This window comes from Penicillium atrosanguineum (genome assembly GCF_028827265.1).
Source record: "Penicillium atrosanguineum strain IBT 20685 chromosome Unknown utg000008l_segment0_segment0, whole genome shotgun sequence".
Lineage (NCBI taxonomy): Eukaryota > Fungi > Ascomycota > Eurotiomycetes > Eurotiales > Aspergillaceae > Penicillium > Penicillium atrosanguineum.
Genome location: NW_026623140.1, coordinates 1,677,256 through 1,698,099, shown reverse-complemented (window position 1 = coordinate 1,698,099; position 20,844 = coordinate 1,677,256). Strand labels below are relative to the sequence as shown.

Here is a 20,844-nt window from a genome sequence, read left to right as displayed (position 1 = left end):
GGCCAAACATGAGCCAGACATGCCTCTGGAGATGCAAGGACGGAAATAAAGATGAGACACTGAGTCAGCAGAATTAAAAGGATCCAGGGACGCGAATGTGGAGAGATCTCCTACTCGGGCAGTCTGTATACTCCGTAGCTTGTAGATGTGATCTAGGTGGAAGGGTAGACGAGTGGATGTCTAGACGCGTAGAACAATTGAAAGTGCCAGATCGGACGCAGGGGCCAAGAGGGGGCCACCATTCCGGCCATTGTGCACTTGTGCACTTGAAACGCTTGCGCCGCTCTTTGTCACGATCCTATAGGTACTTTTCTCTCCTTCCCCTGCATTTTGCAGATTGCAGTCTGCGTGTTCTACGTGTTCTACGTGTTCTGCGTGTTCTGCGTGTTGCTCGCCTGTGTTAACTAAAAGTTGACTCCCCCACCAGCCACGCCCTTACGCCTCTGACAGGCCGCCTCACTAGTCTTTTGCTCTGCACCTCGGTGACTCGGCCTCGACATCCCCTTGCATCCCGGAGATCCTACGATCTTCTTGACACCTTATCTATCCTTTGAGAACACGTCCTTCCGCCATGCGACCCATGCGACCCTCAACCATCGCCATCTAATACCAGTCTTGTCATGAAAAATTCTATCATTCCTTAGTCGCATCCGTTCCAGTATTGCGCTGGACAAGTCCATCACGATCTGGTACCTGTCATCATGCCCAGAGGGGAAATGATGGACGCATCGGTGGATGCAACAGGGCGACCGCTCTTGAGGTCCCACAAGGCACTGCCGCGGAGGGGCATCGCAGTCCCCAGCGTGGACGTTGCCCAACCGGCCTCACCGGATCATAATGGTACTGTCACTGCGGCGCCCGTCCCTCCATTGACTCCGCCCGGTGCGAACCAGGAAGAAGGCATGGAGGACGACCGCACACCGCGCAAGGCCGACTCTATCTCCGAGAGCCATACTGCAGGCATGTTGACACCTCGACGGCCCTCGAAACCTCCAACGCCCGATGTTACACCACCTCGCACGAATTCTGCTAAGCGACCGACCCTCAACAACTTCGTACATCTGTCCTCCTCGTCTCGCGCCGAGTCTTTTCAAACCGCTTGCGAGAGTATCTCCTCCGATGGCGATAGAGAAACGCCGGGCCGTTCATCCTCGATCGCATCAAAGAAGATTAGACCAAGGGTGACCTCGTCCAGGCGAACTGTGTCGAATGGGATCCGTGCGAAACTTACATATGCGAAAGATTCGCCGCAGATATCCCAACCACACAGCGAAACAGAATATGAAACCGGTTTCGAATCGTTCGACGGAGAATGGATGTCCCCCAAGGGCGATGGGTCTCCGACACCACTGGTTGGAAAACGGAAAGGCTCCCAGACGCGTAATCGATCTGATCAGAAACAGGCAGCCGATAGTGACTCGCTGGACGTGCAACATGTGGATGCCTCGTTGATGCGTGAAAAGACTCTACGGGACCGCGTTCATAATACTCAAGATCTGACAACCACACCATCAATGGAGCGGTTTCGGGAAGATATCGGATGGCCATCCTCCTACGAGGCTCCTTCAGGGGTGGATGACGACCCTGACTCTCGTCGATTGTCAGGCCTGTCTTCGACCTCCACCGTCGAAGCCATGATCATCGACTCTCCCAAACAAGCCCAGCGATTTTTGCGACACACGGAGAAGAGAAAGTCCTTGCGCTCGGCGAGCTCTCCCATCACAAAGTCTGAGCGCACGTCTACCACCTCCCATGCCGATTCGCAGCATCGTCTAGTCCACAAGGCTGCTCGTATCTCGGAAAGTGATCGCCGCAGCATCTCATCAGATGTCTCTTTCTCGGTCAAGACAGCCAGTACCGCACCTCCACCATTCGTGGATAGAATTCCCGTCGTGGTTGTACCAGAAAGGAAATCATCCTTGAAATCAGGACCCAACAGCCAAGTTTCTTCCAGACAGAATTCTCAGAGGTCTAATCAACGACCTCCGGTGACTCCAAGGAGCCCTGCAGATGCCCGACGACAAAGGCAGCGAACCATGTCTGACTCTGTGCCTGCAAGTCCCCGAGACTCGAGCTCGAGGAGCCGCCCTCTAGCACGTCCCGTTATCCCACCTCGCAGCTCGTCGCTATCTGCACAAACGAGCCGGACCAACTCCCGCACCACGTCCCTTACGTCCGAAAGTCTGCGAAGCCACACTCTGGCCATGGATCTTGACTTGCAGAAGCGTCGTGACCAACAGCCTGTCTCACCTCCCCGCCACAATATTTTGGGTATTCACCCCCCAGGACTCGTGGAGCCTCCCAAATTGCCGGGTTTGGTCGTTACCTCCTCGGAGGATGCTGCGACTTTGCGGCCTCCGTCTTTGCCCTACACCCAGTGGTCAATACCGTCGTCTTCACCCGGGCCCGTGGAGATTCATGAGGCCAAGGCTGTCAGCTTGTTCCCGCACAACAATCGATCCCTCCTTTTGGTTGACCAGCGAGTGCCGGGTGAACCGCAACCTGTTCGAGCATTCCATTATGGGATCTCAGATCATGAAGTGCTCCCGCAAACACCAGATGCGCCGATTGGAACAGCACTCATGCAGGTGCATTCTCCGTTGAAGAATCCCCGTCCTCCTCCCAAGCCTCCCATCGGCAAATCCCTTCCACCGATTCCAACACAGGAAGAAAACACGGATGCTCGCCAAAATGACGACGAGCGAGTGCCCGGTCGTTGGGGTTCCGTTCGTCGAACCTGGGCTGCGCGACCCCGATCGAATTCCTTCAACACTGTTGTACGGTCCCTTTCAGTGCGATCAGCGAAGAATAGGACAGCTGGAGTGGACATGGATAGTCGTCTTCATCCATTTTGGCGCCCGCGCGGGTTCTGGGAAGATGGGCGCGGGTCTCCCATCAAAGACCGATCAGGTCGCCAAAGCCCCTTGAAACAGGAAAGTTCAATGGTAGTCAAGAATTCACTTGGTCTACCCCAGCACCGGGTCATCATCGAAGGACCGGCTGCTCTTGCACGACGCAGTCCCGAAATGAGACGACTCTTTAATGCCAGCCACGCCAGCCTGGCCCGTACAGGCTCTCCGCTGTACCCAACCCGCTACCGAGCGCTTTCCCGATGGGGACGTCATCTTCGATCAATCTCATTGCGCAGCACGCGAGCCCGTCTGCGACGCATGCGCCAACGACGCGATGAGAGAAAACTAGCCGCACGCCGCGAGAATCTCAAGCAGAGCATCGGCTTCCCAGTCTATGTGGCGTCCAGCGCCACCAATGGGGTTGTGCGGTGATACTACTTGTCATGCCACGTTATGCCCAATATCCTTGACTGGACATGTTCCACATGACCAGATACCTTTTACGATGCATCCGGGAGTATTGCAATACTTTTTGCTTTTTGCCTTGCTAATTTCCTGATTTTTCTTCTTCCTATTTTTCATGGGGTTGTCTTTCCGATACATCTACGATACTTATGAAGCACAATGATGACTCGACGATTTATGTTAAACGCCTTTTCCGGAGGCCTGAGATGTACCATAAACATGAGTTCTAACGCGTTGGACACTTTGCATTTGCTTCTTTAGAACTTGGGATGTTCCGAATATATTTTTCCGATTAAGACATGCTATATACATGTGCTTTATCCCGCAGCCCGGATTAAACGCCAAGTAGTCCATTCGTAGTCTCGTATATGCATCATGTATGCAAAGATTTAATATGTTCTCCTTCCTCCCCTCCCTCCTGCTCTCCCACGGGGAACACTCGATCTGCCCCTGATAGCCATGGTCCCGTACTCGGCCTCTCGCTCAAGCCTCCGCCGCCGCTGCTCAGCTGACTCACTTTCAATCTGTACGCCTCCGTGACCGGTGCCCTCATTCTGCCTCGACACGGCCTGTTCCTTTCGCTTCAGCATCGCCTCCCACGCAGGAGGATCGACGAAGGGCTGTGGGGGAACCGCAAAGGCAAATTCTGTGCACTTGTACTTCTTTTCGTATTCATCTTCCTCTTCGATCCCTGAGGCGTCTGCGGCGTCTTGAGCGGGTTGTCTCATGCGTGTCTCAGCCGGGTCCGCGCTCGGATTTAGCACTTTGGCCACTGGTTTGCGGCTGGACCCTGTCCTCGGAGGTAGCAGTGCGCGTTTTTCTGGGATTATGAGTGGCCGGGAAGGCATTGTGAATATGCAATGAGGCATAATGAAGGAAGGAGAGATGCCGGCGCTTGGTGTCTTGACGTCTTATCGCTTATCGCTTATCAGGCCCACTTGACCCATCCACGTAGTAACTGACTAGCGGGTTAGAATTTTAGAATAGTAGAATTGGAGAATTTGAGAACTCGAGAAACGGAGAACTGGAGAAATGTTGAATTACATTATATTACCCCCAGTTTGTGACTAGCTTATCTCCCTTCTCAGGCGCGGGACATTTTTACTTCTGTCGCAGGCGAATCTTCAACCCGAAATTAGGTACATAAAACTCCTCGAAAGAGAGCGACCCCGTTAAAGGCCCCACCGAACCAGGCAGGACATCAAAATGCAGCAATATATGAGCAAAGACAAGTTTCATGAGCGCACTCGCCATCCATCGACCCGGACTATGCAAACAAAGCGAGTCAGCCGATGATCACCTAGTCGAAATTAAAAGGATCGAGAGGATGAAAAAGAAGCAAAAAGTGTCCAATCAGTCTCGAACTCTACCTACCAGGCATGCACGCCCATACCGAAGACGAGATAATCGGGGCTCAGATCAACAAGCCGCGTGTTTGAAGCGCCCACCCCAGCGCGCTTTGCGAATCGGAAGCCATCGAAAGCCTCAGGGTGTTCATAGCTGGAACTAGAGCGCTGGATCCACCCGGTTGGGACCCCGACGTGGGTTCCCGGTTTAAGCACAATGCCTGTCCCAACCTGTCAGCTGAAATCCTATCTTGCGGTGTGGATATGACTCGAGGCTACCGTTGGAAAGCTTCAGCTCAGAAATGCAGACTCGGTGAGCGGAGACTGCTACTAGTCAGCCATTGCATAGACCCAGGATACTGGCCAGATGGACATACCGGCTGCAGGGGGGCGCAGACGCTGACACTCTTTTAGGAAAGAGTCTAGCAGGATCATTTGATCACAGCCGGCCACGGTGGTTCCCCATTCGGCGAGGACGCTTTCAACTTCTTCGCGGAGAGGCTGGATATACTGTGGACGCTGCGCTAGCTCGGCCAGCGCGCTGTAGAGTCCCTGCTTATATGTGAGCTGTGCTTTTCCTGTTCCGTGGGCTTGAGTATGTACGTAAGCGGTTGTGTAGACGAATGCGAATTGGAGGAGCAGCATTTCTCCAATTACTTCGGAATAGGTCCATCGTTGGCGGAGGATCGAGCTTTTGTAGAGCCAGCGGAAGATCTCAACCTGGGGGTTGTCAGTTTGGAGAGTTCATAGCGGTTGCTCCAATATGGAAAAAAAAAAGCAAAATGTACCGGCTTGTCCACCTGTTCGGGATTGGCCTTGATCATATTGTCGCCACTGTTCATTTCATTGCGGTATTCTGCTGCCCGTGCGTCGAAATGCTTAAGCAGGATTTTGCGTGAGGCATGCATGTTCCATCGAGTGCCCAGAGAAATCAATTGACTGACAAAGCCGCCAATGTATCTATTCAAGGTTATCAATGAGTGGGAGTTGGTAACGGAGGAGTATATGGTCTAGTATACCTCTTGAGACAATCTGGGATCAGGAACTGAACGCGGGTAGTCACGATCATCCCCAGGATATGATCTTTGACAGCCTTGAGATATTCTTCGTCTTGCGAGAGTCGCGAGCCAACCATGGCGAAGCTTCCACTACGGGCAACCACCGAGTATGCAAAGTCGAAGCAGTTGACGATGCATTCTGCCACTTGTCAATGTCATATCGATATGAGCCAGATGAATTGACTTACCGCCGTCCGTGAACTCAAGGGTGCGCAGCTGAGAAAGAATAGCATCGTTCATTGAAGGCTCATACTGATCCAGTTGCTTGTACACTGTCCCGCGAATAAGGCCCGGTGTTGTTTTAGCAATGGCAGGCCAGCCTCCTCCTTTGGGGAAATACCCTGGCATCACATGGGATATCTGCAGTAACTATTGACCTGGTCAGTTCACCCTTGACAGTTGAGTCAGAGGCGTAATCACCTGGTCAATCCATGGCTCGGGAGAGGCAATCACACTCCCGGTGTTCTTTAGCTCCTCGATCAGCTCTGGCTTGCAGAGAATGATCTGTCCGAAGCGGAAGGTGCGTGGAATCTCAAATAAACTATCGGAGAACCGGGAATATCCCTTCTTGATCAGCTCGGGACCATCAACCACGAATTGGTACTGCTGGTACAGGATAGAGGGCAGGCTGCTCCCTGTTGCAAATGGAACGCGGTTCTATAAGTTCGTGTTAGCAATGGTGTTGTCTCGGCTTTATCTTTTCAACCCGATCAGAGAAAGGTGAACCAACATTAGCAAGGTGCTTTGATGTAACAACCAAAGCCAATGCAGTCACCAGAGCAATTAGCAGAGACACGGCAAGATATATTGCAATCGATCCCAATCGGAAGTCGACGCCGAGGCCGTTAGGCCAATAGATAGGCATCGAGATTATCCCGTTCATCGTAATCCGGGCACGATGAGTAGACAAAGGAGAAGGAATGAAGGGAATTGAGGTCACAATAATGGATCATACGCGTATATGCACGTTCTAAGGTTGAAAAGGACGTCTGATGGGCAGTTTGGAGAAGAAAGAAAGCTATTATACGGCGGGGCCGTATCGAGTCACAGTGCCCAAGGTACACTCAGTGATCACTGCCGACTACTCGCAGCCGAAAGTAGTGAAATCAAACACCACGTGTGGCAGTCTGCACGACATTAATATGTGATGTCGAGTGCAGTGGCTGGGATGCCCAATCCTGGTAGTACATGCGGCTACATGGTCGATCGGACAAGTAATGAAATAGAATGACAAGGCCGTGTTGGACCACGGCTTGAGGAATTCTGAAATTCGTACAAGGAAACTCGTCAGAAAAAATAAAAACAAAGCTAGACCGGATAGAACATTTCCCCCAGAAAGGTATCAGCGATTGGAAGTCGCGTGGTATAATCGTACAAGCATATTAACGCCCGAGAATAAAGAATAACGCCTGGGAATCGAGAACACTGGGTCGCCTATGTAATCTGTGTCTCCATCCCGCCCATGGTTGAATAGGAATATGGCAAGTCGACTAGGCCGTCGAGGAGCCAGTTGAGTGGATCGAACACTTCGTAGTTGGGCTCAATGAATCCACTAGGGAGCCCGCCGGCTCCATTGCTTGCTGCTCCAACACCGAGGTTTGGAAGTATCGGAGCTGGCGCCAGACTTGGATCGCCACCAGCAATACCGGGGGTGGATGATGTTGTATGCGGGGGGCCCACAGATGAGGCAGCAGATGAGTCGGCCGCTGAGTCGGGATTGGTCGGGTTCTTGAGGTAGGCTAAACGGAGTTAGTATGACTAACAAAACAATCTTGTGTAGGTTGGACTGACCTTCAATGTTTCGTCCCTTCGTTCGTGCGTCCTCTCGCCACCGCCAGACAGAGTCGAAGAGAAGAGACATACTCATGCGACAACGAACCTTGAGTCTCAGCGAGTCGTCCACATCGGAATTGCTTGTGGCTGACCGCTGCGAGGTAACTCCCAGTCTCCACATCTGAGCCAATACCTCAGCCAGGCGCTCGGGCAGGTCATTGTTTGAGACGGATACCCCACGAATGGCCCAGATGGTCCGATTGAACAAAGTTTTGGTATATTCCATGTCGATATGGTTGCTGAAGAAGCTCTTGCTCAGTTTGAGAAGAGTGCAGCCCGCCGCAACCATCATCTGGTAGACATAGTAGGGCGTGTACGAGAGGACGGGTCCGATTTCAGTTTCCAGGTTCATTGTGACCTCGAGGAATGATGTAGTCGCCACATAGAGAGACAGAAGACGCCCGCGGTAGTCTTTGGCCGAAGGATCATCAAAGAATGCTGACAGATGTAAGTGAAGGTTGGCAGCACGGAGGTATAAATCGGTGATGCCTGAACCTCCTGTTAGTACCAAGAAAAGACGGGAAAGAGAGATGTGGTCTTACAGTCATTTTGTGATTTGAACTGCTCTTCAAGGTCGTCAAAGTCTCGCGAAAGGAATGAAATCATTGTCAATCTTTCTTGATCATTGCTCAACCCTACAGGGTCCCGTCGGTTTGAGTAGAGTGCTCTGGTAATCTTGTCGCAAAACTTTTCAATCTCTAACCGGGGTTTGATGTCTCCAGGTAGCTTGAAGTTCTTATCCAATGACTCCCCAGACAGTGTCCAGTCATAGAGGCTAGAGGGTGGCTGGCCATAACCAGTGGAAACCCTAGAGATTGTCAGAAAAGCTCTTCTCACGTAGAGGATGATAGCGTACCGTTGCGCAACAATATTGCAAATGGCCCAGGTTCGCACTTTGTCCCTCAGTTCTTCCTCGATGAGCTCCACGCGGAACTTGCTAAAGTCCTGGCTATGAGAAGGTCGATGAAGACCAAGCTGCATAGCAACTTGCACCATCATTCCGCAGAGCATAAATGTTGGGTCGGTGGATGTACTGCTAGTAGGGAATGGCCAAGAACACAGCAGACAGAGCGCTTTCACAACATGGTAGCTTTGGGGAATATCGGCTAGTGTGCTCCAGACGAGGCGAGTGACAGGTCCCGCCAGCGAGTTGAGTAAACCTGTGTCACTCTGGTAGCGCCTAGCGCCAACACTAATGACGGTCCAGAAAAGTAAGGGCGAAGTGTTATAATAATCGTCCGCGGATTGCTGACGATCGAGGAATGGGAGGAATGGGTGATAATATGTAAAGAACCTGTCAAGAGAAGTTAGATTGATTGCCCGAGGTTGCGAAAGATCCTTGCACAAGTTGGAGTCTTACAGGTTGAACAACTCCGTGGCTTTCTCTGGTACGACCATGACATCTTCAATGCGCTTGATCTGGGTACCACCGTTTCTCATATAGTTGGAGCTGTCAAATCCCGAACGAAGGTCCAGGAGGGATGCAACTGCTTCCTGGGAGCCCATGTATTGGTCTGTAGACAGAGCGGATGGGGTCTGGGTCTGGTAAACGCCCGCGGGGCTAACCTGACTAGACTCTTGCTTGGGTGTCAACTGCCCCGAAGAAATGTGCTGTTGCTGCTGGTTTATTGCGGGAACGGGGCTGCCCGTGGCGATCTGCTTCCTCAATTCGATAATCTCTCGCTCCATCTCCGCATTGCGGCTGCGCTTCCCAACCCGCTTGAAATTAGACTCGATCTTGCAATCAAGTTTTAGTCGCCGACACCGGGAACAATCAGACCAAGGGTCCTGAGTCACATCGCATCGAAGCTGCAAGGAGGTTGAGTTAGCATGAGCGTTGGTCAGGGCATCGCCGCTAGCATCGCCACTTGCGGAATGCATGCCACGCGAGGCGGCACTTACCTTCTGCTGCCGACATTCATTGCAAGCACGCTTGACAGGCTGCCTTCTCTTATCATCGCGCGAGTCATTGTCGTCCATATCCTCTATACTTCCCGGAGAGCTGTCCATGCCCGCAATGGTCACATTGCGTTTGCGACCCTGCACGTCGGAAGCGGACATGGCGACAGATGCATGATTAATCCCCGCCATTACGGGACCTATGACGACTGGCGCATTATCGTCCTTCGCTTTTGGTACTAGAGTTGGAGACTGAGACGCTCCAATGCCGTTTGATTGTCCGAGAGATGCCAGGCTGATGACGTTGATGCGGGCGGAAAGTTGATCCCGGGACTGAAAATTTTAACAGTGGGGAGGGAATGCTCCGGCTGCAGGCTAGTAGACGCTCGGGCGCAATAGACGCTATCTTGCCAGGCAAATCAATCCGATTGTGCTCCGCAAGTTAAGTTCGCAGAGCTAGGTTCCCAAAAGGTATTCCGTTGCGCCGGTGAGTCAGCTGGCCCCCGCACCAGGTTCGACACGTGACTGTCCGGCTGTCAAAGTTTTACTATGTGCACACCACTCTCCCACCAGATAAGTCCAATTTCTTGGTGCCCTGTGGGGTTTCTCTATCAACACTCTCTCGGGTGAGCCGGCGCTAATGCGGCCACCGGACTTTTTCTCTTGCTCCCCGGCAGACTTTTTGTCCTACCGATTCCCGTGGGCTTTGTTCTCGATTTTATGGATAAAACAGCATCTTTAGGGATTGATGAATCTTATTTAAATCTATTTAAATTTCACACTCCCGATTTCTAGTCTGTCGGGAGTCGCTGCAGTAGCTCATGCATCGTGCTTCTGTTCCATCGTGACGATCCACAACGGACGGGGTAACTCCAATCCATTAGTGGAAGATCAATGAGCTCATCGAAGTCGAGACCTGTTCCAAGGTTCTCGCTCAAAATTCCCAGCCGTGTGGGGCGTATAGCTGCCGGTACCTTCTTATCGTTTTACTCCAGGTCTAAAGCATATGGAACATCATGTACTGTATGATATTCATATGCACACGTGGATACGACGATGGGTGCTGTTGAGAATAGTACTGGGTGTACAGCCACCATGCCAGAAAGTGGCAATAGACCCGTCTCTACGCATCCGGGCTGACACAGACTGGCATAGTCGATAACATAGTCGATAACATGGTCGATAACCGCGGGAGATCTTTCAGATTCCATATGTCAAGTGAAAACTAATATGTAGGTGAAAACTAGACTCTGTCCTGAAGAGTGCCGAGCAACCAACCCAGTGTACAAAACTCTTCATGCGCTACCGCGCAGAACCACCTTGAAACCAAACCCTTCCTGCGCCAGAGAGGTCATGTCTCCGAAACGACCTGCTAGGCCTGGTTTTACACGAAATAAGCTCACATCTTGAAACCCGCGGATATGCGAAATATCGCCATTGATCCAGAGCTATTTTGGCCTTCACATAGTACATAAAAGCCATATCGGCCGAAGCTCCCCATGCTCATTTATATATATATATTTTGATACCGACTACAACGGTCTTACCATCCCGGTGATAGAATCGTCCAAATTGAGTTGTTTTTATCAAATCTATTTTTCGAACGACTCAAAATACTAACGGACAGATAAACCATCGCCGCATGGTTAGACTCGTGTAAATATTCCTCTTGGTCGGCCTGTAGTAGAACAAGATGCATGTGTGCTCTATTTTGCATAGTAGCGAAAGCTAGGAAAACACCCTTGATGATGTCACGGTTACCAGTAACCAATGAATGATAAGGAATGATCAGAAAGTACTTACATTGGATGCTTTGGGGGCGAGGCTATACATCGAGGCAGTGCTCGGGGACTTTGCGCCCGACTCGAATTAGTAATTCCCACCCGCACTCAGACCCATGGATCTTGCCCAGTCATGGGGAATTACTTTGGTCATTTAACTGGTTTCGGAAAATGGAGAAAGAACATCATTCTGGAAGCTTGATCCACGCGCAAGGCTTAGCTAGGCGCACAGCATGTTTCCACTCTGGTTCATCCAAGGCAGCCAAGCTCGCTATTCAGTGCTTATTATTGGTGTATCCGCGCCCGCCAGGGCACTCAACTCCATCCAGGGTCTCGTTTAGATCTGCTGATCCTACAGGACCGTGGTTGGCCCCCATTTCTGACCACATCAGCGCTTTCTTTATCGGCGTCAGATATAAAGTGGCCGGGGTGGCCCAAGATCATCTAGCTTCGTCAACTCCGACTACCCCTCAATCCCGAAACACATCCTACTTTATTTTGGCTGTCATCAAATGCAACTATGGGTGTTTTCACGAGCGAAAAGTCCAAAGAGGCCTTCAGCAATATTGATGGCGCTGTAGAGAACGAGAAATCTACAGAGAAAACTACCGAGCGGCCGCCTTCGTATAACCAGGCTGATGAGCTCGCGCTTGCTGTGCCTCAGCTAAACCTCGGAGGAACCGGTACCACCAACGACCCTGTCTCTGCCGATCAGTGTGTCGCGCACCTGAAGCTCCTGGCCGTCTTGGCAGATTTGCGTGATTCTATCTCAAATAACGATGGCCTGTTTGGTCTCTTCGATTCTGAGGCTGAGCGCTTCCCCGCCTCATCAAATGAGGCAAACGTTCGTATTCGCGAGAAGCGTTGGGCTGTGTATACAGCGCGCGCAGTGGAACGGTATAACAAGTGGTGGTTTGACTGCTTGCCCCTCTCGCGCCCCCTATTACTATCAAGGACCTGGAGAGTCCCGAATATGAGACCATTGTCGATTCCCCCACGCAGGTCGTGTGGTCTCCGGATAATATGCCCCCGATTGGTAAGTCGAATGCTCTGTCGGATGATATCACAGCTAATTGAATTATAGATATTTTGATGGTATGGCATTCTCACATGCTCAACCCGCGAGATTTTCTCGAAGATTGCATCCGATATGGCAGGATGAGCACCTGGAGGACCGGATTTCCTTTCGAGGTAATGAATAACTGCATCGACGACCGAACGCTGGAGTACAAGACCCCGGAATCAAGTCAGCAAACTTTCGAAAATAAAGTCAATCTGAAGTGGGACAATCTTCTCGATCCGCCCGGCAAGGAACTTGAATGTCCTCGCTGTAAAAAGCCCAAGACCGTGCTTTGGACAGAAGGGGGGATTGGGGAATCACTCCAAGAAGCCTTCAAGGAGAATACCGGCTACGCCGATGCCTCGTTTGAAGCGAAGTGCCAACACTGCCAACTTCTCATCAACCACGAACGACTCAAGGTGGCCAAGTTCTATCAAGATACATTCGATCTCGTGCAATTGAATCAACCTATGCCGGGATCGATTTACAATCTCGATGGCATTCCGGAAGGTCCGAGAAATTTTCGGATCCCGCTATCCTGGACCAACATGATCTTCCCAAGTCGACTGCTCAAATGCATTGATCGGGATATGCTTGCATTCACAGACCCCCGTCTAGATCGGTGCAAGAGCATCGACGACCTCCGTTCTCACATGGAGGTCAGGCTTCGCGATAGAAAGGTTCTCCTAGCAATAAACGGTCGAGGCCGAAGCCTTCTTAAAGGCGAAAGAATACACTTCCGACGTATGATGGCCCACTACTGGGACAACAGCAGTCCCTTCGCCCTCGACCTAGTCGGCGCCGTGATTCGTCAAGGAACCTTCGTCCAGAAGATGGATAACATCGACTGGTTGCACTCACCAACCGTCATGGAGACCAGTGAACGCCTCATCAAAAAGTACAAGGTCTTCATGGATATCATGCTTCAGAACCCATCGAAGATGGCCGTCCCAACCCTGGACGTTGACCTCGCCTGGCACACCCACCAACTCCAGCCACGACACTACTACAACTACTCCACCATGGCAACATACCACGGCCACCGCCAGTTCATCGACCACGATGACAAAGTCGACGAGAACAAGCTTTCGGATGGATTCGAATGGACTAGTAAGATGTACCGCCGTGCCACTGACGGCGGTATCTACAGCGAATGCACATGCTGGTATTGCGAAGCCACACGCGCACCAGATATTTACGACCGTCTGTTCAGCATCGGCTCTTCATCGCGCGCACGCAATAATGCAGACTCCCTACACGACCGCCCCGATATCTCCTCCGATCCGGAACGAAACCCGCATATCTCAGCTCACAACGCCGTTCGTCCGACTACCCGGGCCACTGAAGATCCCCGCGTGGGCCATCTCCAGAGAATCCGTCTTCATCAGAACTATGAAAAGGCCGCTCGCCGCGCTGAGAAGCGCGGCCGGACACGCAGTGATGCTAAGTCCTCCAAGGATGGCGGGTATGAGCCGATGTACTATGCGCCGTATGCCTGGGGATACCCTATGATTGTCCCGTATTACGGCCCATACATGTGTGATCCGGGCATCAGTGGTGGGTCTTATGCTTGCAATCCGGCATGTATGAATGTTAGTGCTGGCGGTGTTGGGAACTGCTGCTCTGGGACTTGTGGTGGGGGTGTTGCTGCTGGCTCGTGTGGTGGTATGGGGTCTGCTGCCTGTGCTGGTGGAACAGGTGCGTCTCGGGATAATTTCATATCATTTATTCCTGAAGGGCCATCACTGACTTTTTATAGGTGGAGGATGCGGCGGAGGCGGCGGCGGAGGAGGGTGTGGAGGTGGAGGTGGCGGAGGAGGATGTGGCGGTGGCGGCGGAGGTGGTGGTGGATGCGGTGGTAAGTCTACTTCCTCGACTTCCTCACAATTGGTACTGACTGTTTCTCCTAGGTGGTGGTGGTTGCTGATCTTCCAGAGGAATGAGACTTATATACCTCAGTTGCTGTCGTGACTTGAACCTTGTTTTACTATCTTAGCGCTTGTTTGCTGCTGCTGGGTATTGATACCATTTTGCTTACTGTCTTGCTGTTTTAGCCTTTCTACATAGACTTTGTCTTATCCTATCAATTCATGTTTACATTGAAACCTGAAAAGTCGCCGTATCTAGTTACTGAATCGGGGTAATTGGGGGGTGGAAAGGGAAGGAGAAGAGGCAACTAATGCCAAGAATTTCTCTGAGCATATGTCATCACGGGCCAACAGCTGTGAAGCCATCAAGCCTCAAGACGTTGGGGACTCATACCGCTCTCACATTACTGAGCGCACCCAAACCCACAATGCCCACATGCCCACAGATCCCACGGTCCCGATCTACGGCTTACGCATATCCGACCTTGCTACGTCCTAGGAATCCATGATCGGGGAGTCAGGCTATACGGCTGGAGTAAAGAGGAAGAAAAGAAAGAGAAAGGAGGAGAGAGCGGTTCTTACAAGGGAGAGGGGCCGCGGGAGCACGCCCTTATCCTGAAAATTCCATCGGGATATTATGCTGCCTAGGTTGAGCAAACTTCCACTCTTTAGGATCTGTGACTAAGACTATTCCTTCTAGCTATCTAGCTTACGCCGCGAGGCTCTCTAGATTGCATCCAGATCGCATATGTAGGATCAAGCACGACGACACCAGATAAAGTAGATCACTTTCACTAAGGACATTTCCTCATAGATGAATTTATCGATATGGATGGTTCAAGGAATCTAATTTGAACGAGGGTATATATGCCCGATGGCAATGCGTGCGAACGCTACATGACAATGCATTTGCTTCTTCGTCTCCGACTTCGTTCCTGAATGGTACGTTCATTCCAATCCTCAATGCGCCTCCGCCATTCCTCATTCTCTGACGGTGGTAAGCTGGTTGGCTCCGTCGAGACCCGCCGACGGAAAGACCTTTGCCTTGCGGGGATGTCGTCGTCATTATCGGCAACATCCAAGGCGTTACCGTATGGCTCGGGGATGTGCAGGAGATTTGGGGATGAGACTGAGTAGGGTAGATAGGCTTCGCCAAGCATCGTTGCTCCCAGGGATGGCATTGCCATTATGGAATTCTGGGCCCGATCTTCAGCTGGATAGACGGCAAGGGTGGGTAAGGGTTGGAGTTGTGTGTTGTGGCCTGTGGCGAAGGGGACAATTGGGGTTGTTGCTGTGTGTGGACGTTGAGGCGGTTGATTCACTAGGGCGGATCCATTCACAGCGGCAGCGCACTGGGGAAGATGAGGAACTGGGGGCGCATTCGTTCCCAGGAAATTGACTAGTTCTTGGTTTGGGTCCTCAGGGGAGGTTGTGGAGCCCCTTCTATTTCTCCCAGCGAGCCTGGCGCCAGTAATGGTGCCCAGTCTTTGAAGAATGGCTGATTGAGGCCGCGGGCGGTCTTGGGGATCTGGTCTTGCTACAGTGATTTGCGCCCTTTGGATTGGTATAAAAGCTGTGGCATCCCCGGGTGTTTGAGGAGCTCCAGACACCCCAGGAAGAAGTGTCTGCTGCAGGTGCTCTGGCAATGGTGCGTCCGGGTCCTTTGAGTAAGGCGGCGGTGGCGGTACCCAGTTGTCTGCATCGCTTTCATGGGGTATTTGACGGCGACTAGGAGTGTTGCGATATCGAGAGTCGTAGCGCCCCCGTGTTGATGCTGTAGCGGTGGCAGCACGATGGAGCGTCTCTTGGGAACGAGGCTGCATATTGTCATATGGAATATCAACAACGTCACTGCTTGTCGGCTCTCCGGGAATGGGAGCCACAAGGCTATTGCGACGACGGATTGGGATCTGCGCTTGGCTCGTAGACCGCTGGGCTCCTCTAAAAGGAGGCATTGATGGCCGATGGACAAGCGACGAATCGGTATCAGGACGGCGCAAGCGAGTTCGCCTTCTCTCCAGCTCGACCTCTGTGTCTAAGGAAGAATCCGGTTCTGTGAGTATTTTTGCTGCTGTCTCGCCAACCTCAATATCGAGTTCGAGGTCCTCGCCATGATTAGTCCATCTTTCAAAGTCTAGGAGTAAAAGCCTTCCGCCATCGACAGGGACATCTTCGTCGCCAAAGGCTTGTGGACGGACGCCACCAGGCGCCACGGCAACAAGTCTCCGCCTTGCGTTGGGTGATTGGAGTGGCCTAACCCAACGAATAGAGGTGATTCCATGCATTTCAGTGACTCGGCGCCCACGAACGAGAACTTTGGGTTGCTGGACAATTTTATCGAGCTGGGCCAGATTATCTCGAGGTGCGGTTTGCCCTTCATAATGGTGATTGCCGCCAATTCGAGTGCCACTTATTGTTTGTGATCCGGGATTAAGGCTTGTCTGACTTGCGTCCAGAAGCCCTGGAACCCCGTATACCCAAATTTTTGAATCCTGGAACCCGAATGCAACAAGTTCTCCAGTTTCATCGGTAGTGGGAAGCATGGTGGGCAACAATTCGCGTGTCTCTTCTGGCAGAAACGGGCTAGCGAAATACACGCAGCCCGACTTGGTATTGTTGATTCTGATAGCTCTGAATGCCGCAAGCTGAATGTCATACCCTATGATCCAGTTATCGTCCGCTTCATCATGGTTTTCGATTAAGCAAGCGTGCGTGAATCCTTGGGCTATTTCGGGAAATAGGATTTGTGTTGTCCACATACGCCTCTGGACTTCTCGTGGCGAAGCGTCAGTCCCAGATTCTGTGTAAAACGGGGCTGTAATGGCGACTGTGCCATCCTCTGCATAATCAAGAGGTGACCCGAGCAGCATGGACCCATCTGACGAGAAAGAGAGTGCATCGACACGTGGGCAACGTGCTGCTCGACGTTCTGTTGACAGGGTCTCCTCTCCGATAGCATGAACTTCAATAGAGTCCTCAAAAGATAAAGCTAGCACACCCCCGGTCGGGGAGAATGTCAAGTCACGTGGGGCGTCATTCAAAGTAATCGTTTGAATATGCTCAGCCCCGTCGCTGTCAAGTCGGTAAACATTGACACGGTGTGTAGAAGACAGAACCGCCAAAAGGGAGCCATCGTCCTGGATCGTAGCACCCATAGGTCGACGGCGGGTCTGAAATTCATGTTTCACAATTACAGGGTCCGTAGCCACGTCTAGTACGACAATCCTGGACGAGCTTATGCAAAGAACCAACCGGCCATTTGTCGAGAAGGCAAAGCGAAATACTTCTCCTTGCGGGAAGGCAGTGGACGAGCTCATAGAGCTGGAAATCAGCCGCACCAGGGTCTTTCGAGGCCGCAAAAATACATCGAATGCATTTTGCCTGGCTTTTGCAAGAAATTGGCGCTTGAGGTCCGGCAGACTATCCGCATCACCGGGACAAGGGATAGCCCCTCTCGTCCAAGCAAAGGATGGACAATGGGCCAGATGGTGAGCGTAGAGTGACGGGGACTCTGACACCCGCCTCCATTGCCTGTTTAACAGAGCTAATGAGGCAAAGGCGTTGGCATCGGCGACATAAAGAATGCTAGATGGGGTCAGAACATGCCAGCCTAGAAGCCTCGAAGCCAAGGGAACAAAGGGAACTCACAGCTCGATGACATTCGGGGGCAGCCGATGGAAGGGCGCCTGTGACGAGGCATCCTCCATGATCACCAGAGATACCCGACATGAATTGGCATAGGCACCACAAATGATGCCAGGCTGTGCCAACCTTCACGCCGTCGCGTCGATCGATCTGTAACCTATTAATAGGTGGAGCACGTGAGTCAGCATCTCCCCGCATGGAGTTTAGCCTCAGTCAGTTTTTGGTTCTTATCGGCATTTTATCGATCGCGACATGCACATCCTTGACTTGACTCATGATGAACTATACGGGTTGATCTGAGAACAATCATGGTCCTGTCTCCATAAACCACGGTTGTGAGCCTCGCCCCCCTCGATCGTCCTCGCCTGTCGCATTCGGCCGGGTCGTACCCCTCACTCGCCTCAACTCTGATCGGCCGACTCCGAAAAAATCCCCGGGAACTTTTCCCCAGACTTTCCCCCCATCTTTCCTGGTACCTTCAATCGGGTTGCGCATCATGTCCCCTGCAACCCTTCCGGTCAATTCGTCTTCCAAGTTGCCCTCGCCCGGGTTCAACGCCGGTACACGGCCCTACCGATCTCACAAGGTTCGCGCATGCGATCTCTGTCGCAAGCGCAAATCTCGATGCACCGTCGACATACCCGGTCAATCTTGCCTCCTGTGTCGCGTGCAAGGGGCCGACTGCCATTACCAGGAGGAAGCCAATGCTGACGCCTCGGTCTTGAGCACAAGCGAACCTCCGCCATGGTCGGGAGCGCAGCCGGTCAAGCCCGAGCCGGTGTCGGGGCATAAGCGCAAGCGAAGCCCCGACTCTCGTCCGTCTACAAATGGTCCCAGTCCGCATGGAACAACTTCCTCGTCTGGTCGCCGAGGAAGTGACTCGCGGCGCAAGGAATATGACGATCCTCACAACGAGTCAGTGCTCATTGTCGGGCCGATGGTTGCGGAGGATGCGCAAGTCATTGAGAAACATATGCCTCCGGAGCGGTCCAGTTTTTCAGAGGAGCCCAACAGTCACCCGTACAATATCTACTCGAGCGATCCCAGAAAGCCTGTACTCTACACTACCATCTCTCGGCGGAGGAAAGGTATGCGCCAGGGCGTTCCGCCAGGTGAAAACCAGAAGGAGATCTTGGAGCAAATACTCGGTCCCTTTAAACATGACTTGGTTCGGCTCTTTATTGACAGGTTCAATGTCGCATTCCCTATCTTCGATGGCGAGCAATTCTGGGATTCATATATCACTGAAGCATTGGAGGATCCTCCCGCGGCGCTATTATGTCAGGTTTATTCGATGTCTCTGGTGTATTGGAAACACACACAGAAACTTGCCTGTCATCCGAAGCCCGACGTTCGATATGCAGTCAACATGACTGTGGCTGCATTGCACGAGGAATTCTCTGCGCCAGGTCTGTCGACGATTAGCGCTGCGCTCATCGATTTAACCGGACGACCTATCTTCTCTATGACAGGAAACGCCATCAGCTGTGGTCGCATGCTATCTTTGGCCAATTGCCTTGGTTTGAACCGTGATCCGAGTCTGTGGAAGCTCTCAGAGCAAGAAAAGAACCAACGAATTCGCCTTTGGTGGGGCGTTGTAATCCATGATCGCTGGTATGACATTTCTGTCACAAAACATGTATAGTCTACTAACGTATTTCACAGGGGGAGCTTCGGTCACGGCGTGCCACCCCAGATCGCCAAAACCCAATACGACGTGCCTCTTCCTACAGTCGACGGACTTTGTCCCCCAAATCTTCGAACTACCGAGCGCGTACGAGCAGCTCATTGTCATATATTTTTGTGCAAGTTAACCGAGATTTTGGGCGAGTTACTACCATTAGTATATGGTCTGCAAGCGAAATTGGCACGCGAGAGCTCCAAGAAGCTGAGGCAGATTCGAACGGATCTGGACTTGTGGGAGGATTCTCTTCCGGACTGGTTAAGAACACCAGTCCCCCACCGTGGCGAACAAGTCTATGCGTCAAGCTGCTTACAGCTTGCCTTCCTAGCTGTCAAGATGCTTGTTAGTCGAGTGGAGTTGAACGTAAGAATCGCTTCCTCAAGGAGACCATACTTGGGTAGTTTGCTAATAAACCAACATCAGGAGGTTAACAACGCGGAGACCGACAACCCCGAAGCACGTCGTTACTTCCAGACAGAGTGCCGCAGATCCGCAGAGGAGATCGTTCGTTTCATTTCGTCTCTGCGGAAGGAGCACTTCAAGGAATTCTGGCTACCTTGTATGTTGAGAAGTGCCCCAAGATCCTCATGTCGCTCTAACAATTTCCATAGACAGCGCTTTCCATCTCACTTCAACGGCCACTCTCCTTGTACGCTCCGCTCTTGAAACCGACGACACGGACGTCGCCCGATCCTGTCTTTCCAATGTCGAGACCCTGCGCACAGTACTGCGCCGAGTACGCGAGGAGGAAGACTGGGACGTCGCTGACATGTGCCTGGACCACTGCGAGAGAATCATGCACCGACTTCCCGGCACCGGCGCGGCCATTGATCAGACATTGGCCTTTGCAATGGCGGACAACGGACTGGTTAACCCAGCCGCAATCTCTCTGCCAGAGACTCAAACCAACAACGACATCGTGGATGACATGATGTCTATTTCTAATACGTTCGGCACGATGGACGGCTTCCCATTCGACATGACGGGTATCTGGGATGCCTCCGTTTTCCAGGACGTCAACTTGACCTAAGAGTTTCCAATTATTCAACTAATTTTGGTTCTTTATGCTCTCTCCTTTCTTCAACGGGTGTACAGGGAATCGTGTACGTTAGAGATGGTCCAGCACTGTGGCAATGTATATACCCAGGGTCTTCACGGACCCTTTCATGCAGATAATTCAACCTTCGAGTCTCATATTAAAGCATTTGATCAAATTTTTGTACATTGAGAATCAAGAAACAACGAGAAAGTCGGACACCAAACGCTATTTTACAGTCGTTCCAGAAATGCTCAGAACGAACCCAGGGAATAATAAACCATCTAATGCCTCGCCCCTTGCCCGTGAATGACATA

At 51.9% G+C, this 20,844-nt stretch overlaps 7 protein-coding genes across 7 annotated transcripts; 3 read left to right on the top strand and 4 right to left on the bottom strand.

The window, feature by feature from the left end:
* Positions 1–701: 701 nt before the first annotated feature.
* N7443_010146 (uncharacterized protein) lies at positions 702–3,284 on the top strand (the record flags this gene model as incomplete). The annotated part of the gene is made up of 1 exon (XM_056890202.1): positions 702–3,284. One exon carries the CDS (start codon positions 702–704, stop codon positions 3,282–3,284), a length of 2,583 nt encoding a protein of 860 aa, XP_056736693.1.
* A 422-nt stretch (positions 3,285–3,706) lies between these two features.
* On the bottom strand, positions 3,707–4,165 carry N7443_010145 (uncharacterized protein; the record flags this gene model as incomplete). The annotated part of the gene is made up of 1 exon (XM_056890201.1): positions 3,707–4,165. The coding sequence occupies one exon, from the start codon at positions 4,163–4,165 to the stop codon at positions 3,707–3,709; it is 459 nt and encodes a 152-aa protein (XP_056736692.1).
* Positions 4,166–4,418: 253 nt separating this feature from the next.
* N7443_010144 (cytochrome P450) lies at positions 4,419–6,378 on the bottom strand (the record flags this gene model as incomplete). The annotated part of the gene is made up of 8 exons (XM_056890200.1): positions 4,419–4,584; positions 4,692–4,884; positions 4,943–4,987; positions 5,041–5,383; positions 5,452–5,623; positions 5,683–5,860; positions 5,910–6,090; positions 6,142–6,378. Coding segments are annotated over 8 exons (1,515 nt in total), but the record flags the coding sequence as incomplete, so codon positions are not given.
* Positions 6,379–7,155: 777 nt separating this feature from the next.
* Positions 7,156–9,645, bottom strand: N7443_010143 (putative C6 transcription factor (Leu3); the record flags this gene model as incomplete). Its single annotated transcript, XM_056890199.1, has 5 exons — positions 7,156–7,460; positions 7,513–8,043; positions 8,097–8,362; positions 8,411–8,848; positions 8,915–9,645. 5 exons carry the CDS (start codon positions 9,643–9,645, stop codon positions 7,156–7,158), a joined length of 2,271 nt encoding a protein of 756 aa, XP_056736690.1.
* A 2,109-nt stretch (positions 9,646–11,754) lies between these two features.
* On the top strand, positions 11,755–14,237 carry N7443_010142 (uncharacterized protein; the record flags this gene model as incomplete). Its single annotated transcript, XM_056890198.1, has 6 exons — positions 11,755–12,123; positions 12,189–12,270; positions 12,319–13,851; positions 13,892–13,992; positions 14,054–14,152; positions 14,205–14,237. 6 exons carry the CDS (start codon positions 11,755–11,757, stop codon positions 14,235–14,237), a joined length of 2,217 nt encoding a protein of 738 aa, XP_056736689.1.
* An 818-nt stretch (positions 14,238–15,055) lies between these two features.
* N7443_010141 (F-box domain protein) lies at positions 15,056–17,869 on the bottom strand (the record flags this gene model as incomplete). Its single annotated transcript, XM_056890197.1, has 2 exons — positions 15,056–17,747; positions 17,811–17,869. 2 exons carry the CDS (start codon positions 17,867–17,869, stop codon positions 15,056–15,058), a joined length of 2,751 nt encoding a protein of 916 aa, XP_056736688.1.
* A 434-nt stretch (positions 17,870–18,303) lies between these two features.
* Positions 18,304–20,521, top strand: N7443_010140 (putative C6 transcription factor; the record flags this gene model as incomplete). Its single annotated transcript, XM_056890196.1, has 4 exons — positions 18,304–19,421; positions 19,473–19,854; positions 19,915–20,050; positions 20,103–20,521. 4 exons carry the CDS (start codon positions 18,304–18,306, stop codon positions 20,519–20,521), a joined length of 2,055 nt encoding a protein of 684 aa, XP_056736687.1.
* Positions 20,522–20,844: the final 323 nt, after the last annotated feature.